The sequence below is a fragment of the Macaca fascicularis genome, chromosome 19, assembly GCF_037993035.2.
Source record: "Macaca fascicularis isolate 582-1 chromosome 19, T2T-MFA8v1.1".
NCBI classification, from domain to species: domain Eukaryota; kingdom Metazoa; phylum Chordata; class Mammalia; order Primates; family Cercopithecidae; genus Macaca; species Macaca fascicularis.
In genome coordinates, this window is record NC_088393.1 from 7,273,900 (window position 1) to 7,284,928 (window position 11,029).

At 54.3% G+C, this 11,029-nt stretch overlaps 1 protein-coding gene across 1 annotated transcript; it reads right to left on the reverse strand.

Annotated features, from left to right (window-relative positions):
• Positions 1 to 822: 822 nt before the first annotated feature.
• On the reverse strand, positions 823 to 8,531 carry TUBB4A (tubulin beta 4A class IVa). Its single transcript, XM_045380197.2, has 4 exons — positions 8,378 to 8,531; positions 7,738 to 7,846; positions 7,510 to 7,620; positions 823 to 2,743 (listed from the first exon to the last, which is right to left on the reverse strand). Exons 1-4 carry the CDS (start codon positions 8,432 to 8,434, stop codon positions 1,686 to 1,688), a joined length of 1,335 nt encoding a protein of 444 aa, XP_045236132.1. The 5' UTR covers positions 8,435 to 8,531; the 3' UTR covers positions 823 to 1,685.
• Between the last annotated feature and the right edge of the window lie 2,498 nt (positions 8,532 to 11,029).

The following is an 11,029-nucleotide window of genomic DNA, read 5'->3' on the forward strand; positions in this document are numbered from 1 at the left end:
TGCTTCAGCCTCCCACGTAGCTGGAACTATAGGTGCCCGCCACCACGCCCAGCTAATTTTTGTATTTTTAGTAGAGATGGAGTTTTACCGTGTTGGTCAGGCTGGTCTCTCCTGGCCTCAGGTGATCCGCCCACCTCGGCCTCCCAAAGTGTTGGGGTTACAGGCGTGAGCCACTGCACCTGGCTCCTTTATTATTTTTGAGATGGAGTGTCACTCTGTTGCCAGGCAGGAGTGCAGTGGCGTGATCTTGGCTCACTGCAACCCCTCTGCCTCCCAGGTTCAAGCGATTCTCCTGCCTCAGCCTCTGGAGTACCTGAGACTACAAGCGCCCACCACCACGCCTGGCGAATTTTTTAATTTTTAGTAGAGATGGGATTTTGCCATGTTGATCAGGCTGGTCTCCCCTGTCCTCAGGTGATCTGCCTGCTTCGGCCTCCCAAAGTGTTGGATTACAGGTGTGAGCCACTGTGCCCGGCTCCTTTACTTTCTTAATAAATGTGCTTTTACTTTATGGACTTGCCCTGAATTCTTTCTTGTGTAAGATCCAAGAACGCTCTCTGGGGGTCTGGATCGGGACCCTATTCCTGTAACAGTTGTGAGAGGATCCTGGGGGAAAACACATGACCCCATTTTACAGGTGGGAAGACTGAGGCTCAGAGAGGGCAAATGGCTTAGTCAACACCTCAGCACTAGTGGGTGGCCTAGCCTGGCCTGTCTGATCCCTCCCCACCCAGAGATGAGATGTCATTGGTACCCTCCTCCATCCTGTAGAGAAAAGCTGGCATTTGCTCTAAGAGAGGAAAGAGGAATTCGGCAGAAACATCCAGGACAACAATCAATTTATTTATTGAGGGCAAGGCAGGGATGCGGGAAGGGAGGGCAGGGGCAACCTCTCCTCCTCACAGGAACCGGGCCTTGTTTCTCTCCCAGATAAGCTAAGGTCGGCAGGGGCTGAGGGGAGTGAGGCAGGGAGGACGCATATGGGGCCTGTGGGAGCCAGGAGAAGCTGGGGTCAGAGGTAGGAGCTGGGGCTGTGGGGAGTGGAAGGTGAGGCAAGTTCAAAGGTGAACTGCAGCTCGGAGGGAGGGGTCCAGTGCAAACCAGGACTTACAGGTGTAGAGGTAAAATGGGACTCATGGGGGTGAAAGAGAAGTTGGGGTCAGAGGGGATTCAGAGGTCAAAGAGAAGTTGAGGTCAGAGGTAGGAGCTGGGGCTCAGGTGATGGGGTTAAAGGTGAGGCAAGGTCAGAGGTGAAGTGCAGCTCAGAGGGAGGGGTCAAACATAAACCAGAACTTCTAGGTCTAGAGGTAAAATGGGATTCATGGGGGGCAGGGGTCAAAGGTGAAGCAGAGGTCAGGGGTGAAGGAGGACCCGCAAAGTTAAAGGCGCGTTCCCAGAGTCAGAAGGGTGAAGCGGGGCTCCTCCTGGGAATGTCAAGGTTGGAAGAGCTCAAGAGGGTCAAAGATAAATTGGGGCTCAAGGGTCAAAGGGGAGCCAGGGTTGGAGATGAAGTAGCCAGAGGTAAAGCGAGCTCCAAAGGTATTGTTAGGGTCAGGGCCAAGTCTTACGGTTGCGGGGAAGTCAGGCTTGGAGGGAAAGTGGGGCTCCAGGGGTCAGAGATGGGGGGCCTAGGGGGTCAAAGGTCAGAAGCCTCAAGGGGAAAGATGGGAAGCGATGGGAGCAGCCTAGGCCACCTCCTCCTCCGCCTCCTCCTCGAACTCGCCCTCCTCGGCAGTGGCATCCTGGTACTGCTGGTACTCAGATACCAGATCATTCATGTTGCTCTCGGCCTCGGTGAACTCCATCTCGTCCATGCCCTCGCCCGTGTACCAGTGCAGGAAGGCCTTGCGCCGGAACATGGCCGTGAACTGCTCGGAGATGCGCTTGAACAGCTCCTGGATGGCCGTGCTGTTGCCGATGAAGGTTGCAGCCATCTTCAGGCCGCGGGGCGGGATGTCGCACACGGCCGTCTTCACGTTGTTGGGGATCCACTCCACGAAGTAGCTGCTGTTCTTGCTCTGCACGCTCAGCATCTGCTCGTCCACCTCCTTCATGGACATGCGGCCCCGGAACACGGCGGCCACGGTCAGGTAGCGGCCGTGGCGCGGGTCGCACGCGGCCATCATGTTCTTGGCGTCGAACATCTGCTGGGTGAGCTCAGGCACCGTCAGGGCCCGGTACTGCTGGCTGCCCCGGCTGGTCAGGGGCGCGAAGCCAGGCATGAAGAAGTGCAGGCGAGGAAAGGGGACCATGTTGACTGCCAGCTTGCGCAGGTCGGCGTTCAGCTGGCCCGGGAAGCGCAGGCAGGTGGTGACCCCGCTCATGGTGGCCGACACCAGGTGGTTGAGGTCCCCGTAGGTGGGGGTGGTCAGCTTGAGGGTGCGGAAGCAGATGTCGTAGAGCGCCTCGTTGTCGATGCAGTAGGTCTCATCCGTATTCTCCACCAGCTGGTGCACGGACAGCGTGGCGTTGTAGGGCTCCACCACCGTATCCGACACTTTGGGCGAGGGCACCACGCTGAAGGTGTTCATGATGCGGTCCGGGAACTCCTCGCGGATCTTACTAATGAGCAGCGTGCCCATCCCAGACCCCGTGCCACCTCCCAGCGAGTGGGTCAGCTGGAAGCCCTGAAGGCAGTCGCAGCTCTCGGCCTCCTTCCGGACTACATCCAGGACGGCGTCCACCAGCTCCGCGCCCTCCGTGTAGTGCCCCTTTGCCCAGTTGTTGCCGGCTCCGGATTGGCCTGGAGAAGGAAGGGGAGGGGACAAAGCGCAGGCAGTTATGGGGAGCCCCCACCCTCGACCCTGTCTCTCCACCACCTGGAGGAATACTAGTAGCTATCAAAAATAGTAACAATTAGCCAGGTGTTGTGGCAGGCACCTGTAGTCCCAGCTACTCGGGAGGCTGAGGCAAGAGAAACGCTTGAACCTGGGAGGAGGCTGCGGTGAGCCGAGATCGAGCCACTGCACTCCAGCCTGGGCAACGGAGTGAGACTCCATCTCAAACACACACACACACACACACACACACACACACACACACACACACACACAAAACACCCTCCTGCCCCCACCACCAAAAAAACAAAAAACAAAACAAAAAACCAGCCGGGCGCGGTGGCTCACGCCTGTAATCCCAGCACTTTGGGAGGCCGAGGCGGGCGGATCACAAGGTCAGGAGATCGAGACCACGGTGAAACCCCGTCTCTACTAAAAATACAAAAAATTAGCCGGGCGCGGTTGTGGGCGCCTGTAGTCCCAGCTACTCGGGAGGCTGAGGCAGGAGAATGGCGTGAACCCGGGAGGCGGAGCTTGCAGTGAGCCGAGATCGTGCCACTGCACTCCAGCCTGGGCGACAGAGCGAGACTCCGTCTCAAAAAAAAAAAAAAAAAAAAAAAACCAAGACTGGGCATGGTGGCTCTCAAGCCTATAATCCCAACACTTTGGGAGGCCGGAGCGGGAGGATTGCTTTGCTTGAGTTCAGCAGTTCAAGGCCAGCCTGGGCAACATAGTGAGACCCTGTCTCTAAATATATATATATACATATATATATATATATATATATAAGCCAGTCATGGTGGTGGCATGCCTATAGTACCAGTTACTAGGGAGGCTGAGGTGGGAGACTGCTTGAGCCCAGGAGTTGGAGGCTGCAGTGAGCTATGATCACACCACTGCACTCCAGCCTGGGAGCCAGAGCAAGACCCTGTCTCTAAAATAAATAAACAACAATAAAAAGATTAATAATTAACATTATTATTATCATTTCCAGGCAAGGTTTTGGTATGTTGCCCAGGCTGGAGTACAGTGGTGCAATCATGGCTCACGGCAGCCTTGACCTCCTAGGTTCAAGTGATCTCCTGCCTCAGTCTTCTGAGTAGCTGGGACTACAGGCTTATGCTACCAGATCTGGTTAATTTTTTTATTTTTATTTTTTTGTAGAGGTGGGGTTTCATCATGTTGCCCAGGCTGGTCTTGAACTCCTAAGCTGGAGCAATCCACCTGCCATGGCCTCCCAAAGTGCTGGGATTACAGGTGTGAGCCACCATACTTGGCCTGTGTTTTCTTGTTAATCATGTTGTCTGTAAGCTCACTTGGAATGCAAGCTCCATGAGGAAAAGAATCAGTATTAGAATATTGGCCGGGTATGGTGGCTCACGCCTATAATCCCAGCACTTTGGGAGGCCGAGGCTGGCGGATCGTGAGGTCAGGAGATCGAGACCATCCTGGCTAACATGTGAAACTGTGTCTCTACTAACAACAGAAAAAAATTAGTCGGATGTGGTGGTGGGCGCCTGTAGTCCCAGCTACTCGGGAGGCTGAGGCAGGAGAATGGCGTGAACCTGGAAGGTGAAGCTTGTAGTGAGCCGAGATAGCGCCATTGCACTCCAGCCTGGGCGACAGAGGGAGACTCCATCTCGAAAGGAAAAAAAAGAATATTGGCCAGTATTACTGTGAACAGCTAACGTTTTCTTTCACCCCTTGTCTGTTTCCACCTTGGTTCAGCTCCAGCATTGCCCTCCTGGATAAGTTCAGTTCCCTCTGTCCTGGTCCCCTGGCTCCTATCCTCATCCCCCAGTCTGTCCTTTCCACAGTACCCACAAGACGACACCTGAGAGCACCTGAGTTAAGTCCTGTCCCTCTTCTGCCTACAGCCCTCCAGGGCTCCCACCTGCCTTGGGGTCAAAGCCCAAATCCTCCCTGCAGGCGACAAGGCCCTGCCGGACCTGTCCCATCCTCTCCCTCACTCTGCTTCAGCCACAGTTGTTTCTTCAGCTTTCCAGGTGTGGTCCTGCCCTGGGGCCTTTGCACTAGTTTTTCTGGCTGCCTAGGCGGCTTTCCCACCAGGTATTCACACGACTTTTTCCTCACCTCCTTCAGGTCTCAGCTCAATGCCACATCCTCAGAGAAGCCATCTCTGGTCACCCCCACCCTCCTTCTCCCCAGCCTGGTGGTTTGGACTCCAGCTTCTCAGGACTGACAAGACAAACTGTGTGACCTTGGACGAGTGACTTCCCCTCTCTGATCTGTTGGAAGATTTCAAAACATAATGATGCCGTTCTGTGGCCGTGGCCCATAATAGGTCCTTGGGAAATGGCTGGGTGAAATCAACATGAAATGAGATTGGCCAAAGGATGTGAGTGATTTCAGGAGGACCACAGAGGGTTTGCAGTTGGGCCAAGAGAATCTGTGGTCTCTGGGTGGCCAGGGGGTGGGAGGAGCATTAAAAGTGTGGACTCAGACTGGGCGCGATTGCTCACACCTGTAATCCCAGCACTTTGGGAAGCAGAGGCAGGCGGATCATCTGGGGTCAGGAGTTCGAGACTAGCCTGGCCAATATGGTGAAACTCCGTCTCTATTAAAAATACAAAAAATTAGCTAGGTGTGGTGGCACGTGCCTGTAGTCCCAGCTACTCGGGGGGCAGGAGAATCGCTTGAATTGGGAAGGTGGAGGTTGCATCACTGCACTCCAGCCTGGGCAACGGAGACTCTGTCTCAAAAAACAAAACAAAACAAAATGTGGACCTAGTAGTCAGACACTCTGGCTCCTGGCAGCCTCACCGGCTTGCGGTGTGACTTTCTGCATGTCACCTACTGTCTCTGTGCCTGTTTTCTCACCTGTAAAATGGAAGCAAGAGGCGAAGGGGAGGAAAAGATTCAGAGAGATAGGACAGGTCCTGCATTTAGCACATCTTAGATGCTGGGAGTATTGGAGGCGGGTGGAGCCAGGGCCTGAGGCCAGGGTGGGGACATGCAGCCAGCTGGAGCCAGGAAAGCTTCCCCGGAAGGATGGTCCCAGGGTGTGGACGCCTCACTATCTTCACATATGCTGTTCCCTCCGTCTTAAACATCTTTCCTCCCTTCAATGCCCTTTGGCTAGTCCAAATCCTACACACATTCTAGACTGCAGATAGTAATGAAAACAATGACAAATGCTTATTTACCTCTTTCTCTGTGTCAGGCATTGTTCTAAATTCTTTACATATATTAATGGCTTTAGGCCTCACTTTTTTTTTTTTTTTTTTTTTTTTTGGAGACGGAGTTTCACTCTCGCCCAGGCTGGAGTGCAGTGTCGTGATCTTGGCTCACCACAACCTCTGCCTCCTGGGTTCAAGCAATTCTCCTACCTCAGCCTCCCGAGTAGCTGCGATTACAGGCATCCGCCACCATGCCTGGCTAATTTTGTATTTTTAGTAGAGACGGGGTTTCTCCATGTTGGTCAGGCTGGTCTCAAACTCCCGACCTCAGGTGATCCACCCATCTCGGCCTCCCAAAGTGCTGGGATTATAGGTGTGAGCCACTGTGCCCACCCTAAGCCTCACTATTCTAATAGTTAGCATTTTAGAATCCTTGTTTTATTTGATCTTTTTAAGAGGTAGGGTCTCATGCCATCGTTCAGGCTGGAGTGCAGTGGCACCATCATACACCATCATAGGTCACGGCAGCCTCGACTTCCCAGGCTCAAGTGCTCCTCCTACCTTAGCCTCACGAGTAGCTGTGGTTGCAGGTGCATACCACCTCACTCAGCTAATTAGAATTTTTTTCTTTTTGTAGAGACGGGGTCTCGCCATGGTGCCCAGGCTGGTCTCGAACTCCTGGCCTCAAGCTCTCCTCCTGACTTAGCCCAAAGTCCTGGGTTTACAGGCATGAGCCACCATGCCCAGTGAAATCCCTGTTTTAAAGACGAGGAGGCCGGGCAAAGTGGCTCATGCTTGTAATCCCAGCCCAGCTGAGTTGAGTGGATCATTTGAGTCCAGGAGTTTGAGACTAGCCTGGGCAACACAGAGACCCACCTCTCTACAAAGACTAAAAAATTATCTGGATGTGGTGGTGCACTGTAGTCCCAGTTACTTGGGAGACTGAGGCAAGAGGACCACGTGTGCCCGGAGGTGGAGGCGACAGTGAGCCGCGATCATGTGACCGCACTCTAGCCTGGGTGACAGCAGGACAGACAGACCTTGTCTGAAAAAAAAAAAAGAGGATTTTGAGGCCCAGAAAGGCTGAGGAGCCCAACCTAAGTTATCCATCTGAATCAACCCCTGGCTGAGCTTTACTTATTTATCTCCTTTGTGGCCTATCAGCTCACATATCCACCAGAATGTGAGCTGCACTGGGGCAGACAGGGAGCTCTGTCTATTTGATTCTTCCCTGTATCTCCAACTTCTAGAACAGGGCCTGGTATGCAGTAAGTGCTCACCATTTGTTGAATGCATGAAGTGGCAGAATTGGGATGTGCACCCAGGCAGTCTCGTTCCGGTTCAGACTGTTGAATTAAAATGCCACCTCCTCCAGGAAGCCTTCCCTGAACCCCTCTCTCTGTATCCACCCTCCCCAGGGCTCTCACAGTGGCCCGAGCGACCCCCCCATCACAGCCCTGGATGCAGGGCTGGTGGCTGATGCCCTGTCCAACCTCTCTCTGGTCTGTGGGCTCCGGTGGTGGCTGTTGACTCAGTGGTGTTAGCAAGAATAAGGAGGTTTTCCAGCCTCTGCTCCCTGCTGGGGGACTCACCAAACACAAAGTTGTCCGGCCGAAAGATCTGACCGAAGGGGCCGGAACGGACAGAGTCCATGGTGCCGGGTTCCAGGTCCACCAGCACCGCTCTGGGGACATAATTCCCTCCTGCAGGGAAACAGATGGAGGGCAGTTTGGTGCGTGCCAGGAACCACAGGCGCCCGGTAGCATCCTGTTCCCTCCCAGCTGCCCCTCCCCACCTGGAAGGGGCCTCCTTCGCCCTACCTGTGGCCTCGTTGTAGTACACGTTGATCCTCTCCAGTTGCAGGTCACTGTCCCCATGGTATGTGCCTGTGGGGTCGATGCCATGTTCGTCACTGATAACCTCCCAAAACTAGAGAGAGAGGTGGTCGGAAGAGTTGAGAGAGGGGAAGCCGGTGGCCAGGCGGAAGAGTACCGCCAGCCCCCAACTACCTCCCCAGCTGCCACCTCTCCCCCAGCAAGGTGACGGGGGACCTAGAGGCATGGTGTCGGGGCGAGGATGAGGCAGCAAGAAGGAACGGTGGGGGCGGGGTGCAGCCGAGTCAGCACCCAGCGGGGCCGGCTGGTGCCAGCGCACCCAGGCTGCAGCCCGGAGGAGGCATGGGGGTTCTTTGTGCGTGAGGATGGGACAGTGGCCCAGCTGTGGGCCCAGCTGTGACAGGCGGACAGAAGGCTGGCTCCCACTCTCCGCAGCCTCTTTGTTCCCAGCCTGGCCCTGCCACCCCCACCCCGCGACCCTTCCCCCACGGGCCCTGGGACGCGCTGGCCTCCTGGGGACCTCATTCCTCTCCAAAGGCTCCCAGGTTGGGGGGTGCTCCGGGGACCGACCCCGCGCCGCTCCTCGGGGTCGCTGCTTCCTCCCCGGGCCCCGTCCCTCTCGAACCTTGGCCCCGATCTGGTTGCCGCACTGGCCGGCCTGCAGGTGCACGATCTCCCGCATGGCGGTGGCGCTGAGGGTGGACGCGGCGGCGGTGGCGCGAGCGCGGGGAGCTGCGGCGGCGGCGCGGGTGGAAGATGCGGCGGAGACGGCGGAGCACGGTCCCTGCGCCCCCGGGAGCCGCTATATGAGCGGGCGGGGCACGCGTCACGGCCGGTCACCCTCCAGCTCCGCCCCTCGGTCCCGCCCCGGGATGATAGAGGGGGCTGGGGTGGGGGGAGGTGGTGCAGGGACCTCCCTCCCCAGCGGCCTCCTGGAGGTGTCCGGGACCCCACGTACTCCGACCCCTGCCTTGTGGGTGAGGCCCCTTAGGGCTCCACCAGTGCCTTCTCCACCGTCCCAGCCCCCAGCCAGGCTTGACCACCCGCAGAAATTGGGCGGAGGAAGGGAGGGGAGCGCCTGGTAAACAGGCATCTGAGAAGTCCTGCCCCTCCCCCTTAGCCTCCACCCTCCTGTCCCAGGCTTTGCCTCAGTTTCTCGGTCCGCAGCCCCTCTTCTCATTCTACTTAGACTGCATTCGCCAGAATCCTTGCATTAACCGCGAGCCCTCCCAGTGGGGCTGGGCTGGGGGCTCCGGAGCGGAGATATGGTTTGCAGGTTGGGTCCCGGAGGGCTTGTCCTGAAGCTGCATAGTAAAACCACGATTTTCCTCCCATGACTGGGTGCAGATGCTGGTGGGCTCCCCTGGTACACCTCTACTGGGCATTGAGCTCGTCCCAGGTGGGTCAGCCCCAGCCTGGCCCAAGGAGGAGAGTGGAGGAGTAAGACAGCTGGGTTACATATTGGGAGGGGATAGTGAGTCGCCAGGGCTGCCTTGCTCTCCCAAAATAACGCCACTCCTCTCCAGTATTATAATATATCTATATCTGTATCTATATCTATATATCTATATCTATATCTGTATCTATATATCTATATCTGTATCTGTATCTATATATCTATATCTGTATCTATATATCTGTATCTATATCTATATCTATATCTGTATCTGTATCTATATATCTATATCCATATCTATATCTGTATCTATCTATATCTATATTTATATCTGTATCTATATATCTATATCTATATCTGTATCTATATATCTATATCTATGTATCTATCTGTATCTATATCTATATCTATATATCTGTATCTGTATCTGTATCTATATCTGTATCTATATCTATATCTATATCTATGTCTGTATCTGTGTCTATATCTATATCTATATCTATATCTATATCTATATCTAAATCTATGTCTATATCCATATCCTTTTGCCGTTTTTTTTCTTTGAGACGGAGTTTCACTCTTGGTGCCCAGGCTGGAGTGCGATGGCGCGATCTCGGCTCTCTGCAACCTCTGCCTCCCAGGTTCAAGTGATTCTCCTGCCTCAGTCTCCCGAGTAGCTGGGATTACAGGTGTGTGCCACCACGCCCTGCTAATTTTTTTGTATTTTTAGTAGAGGCAAGGTTTCTCCATGTTGGTCAGGCTGATCTCAAACTCCTGACCTCAGGCCATCTGCCCACCTCTGCCTCCCAAAGTGCTGGGATTACAGGTGTGAGCCACTGCGCCCAGCCTATATATATATATATTTTTTTTTTTTTTTTTTTTTTGAGACAGGGTCTTGCTCTGTCCCCTAGGCTGCGGTGCAGTGGCATGCTTAGAGCTCACTGCAGCCTCAATGTCCTGGACTCAAGCAATCCCCTCACCTCAGCCTCCCAAGTAGCTGGGACTGCAGGTGCACGCCATCACGCCTGGCTAATTTTCAAGATTTTTTGTAGAGATGGGGTCTTGCTATGTTGTCCAGGCTGGTCTCCGACTCCTGAGCTCAAGGGATCCTCCCACCTTGGCCTCACAAAGTGCTGGGATTCCAGGCGTGAGCCTGGAATTGTATTTTATTCCAGTGTTCAGTATTATAATTTATTACACACCATATACCCTGCCTCTGCATTTCCTGTAACGTTAGGTATATGACCTTGCCCTCGTGCTCCTCTCTGTGTCTGAATTTCACATTTGCAAGCTGGGGTGGTGAAGAAGGCCCACCCTCCAGGGTCTGATGATGCGAGACCCAGTTAAGAACATGGTGCTAGTCTCCCTTTCCGCAGAGTCAACAATAAATTGTATCTTTCACGAGTCTAACTATTATCAGAGGCTGGACTGGACTTCCTGTGCTGCCTCTCATGTGAAGGTCAGGCCTCCTGGGGCTGCTTCCTTGGACAGCCTCCAGTCCCACCCTCCCAGGAAGTCTCCTCCTCACCTCCCGTCCTTGACTTCCGCACTCAAGGACTTTGGTGTATTGCTGGTGGGGGGTGGGGTAAGCCATCCTGGCCATGTGGTTGGGATGTCACATTTGCCATGGCCACTAATTTTTTTTTTATTTTTTTTGAGACAGAGTCTTGTTCTGTCACCCAGGCTGGAGTGCAGTGGCGCCATCTCGGCTCACTGCAACCTCAGCCTCCTGGGTTCAAGCCATTCTCCTGGCTCAGCTGCCCCAGTAGCTGGGATTACAGGCGCACACCACCATGCCCAGCTAATTTTTGTATTTTTAGTAGAGACGGGGTTTCACCACGTTGGCCAGGCTGGTCTCGAACTCCTGACCTCGTGATCTGC

Bases quoted from the DNA above. Each gene is read 5' to 3' on its own strand.
- TUBB4A (XM_045380197.2), bottom strand. From the start codon at position 8,434: ATGCGGGAGATCGTGCACCTGCAGGCCGGCCAGTGCGGCAACCAGATC. The intron at 7,621-7,737 runs GTAGGGCGAAGG...GTTTCCCTGCAG, and splicing joins GTACTACAACGAGGCCACAG to GAGGGAATTATGTCCCCAGA. The intron at 2,744-7,509 runs GTGAGTCCCCCA...TTCCTTCTCCAG, and splicing joins GCCGGACAACTTTGTGTTTG to GCCAATCCGGAGCCGGCAAC.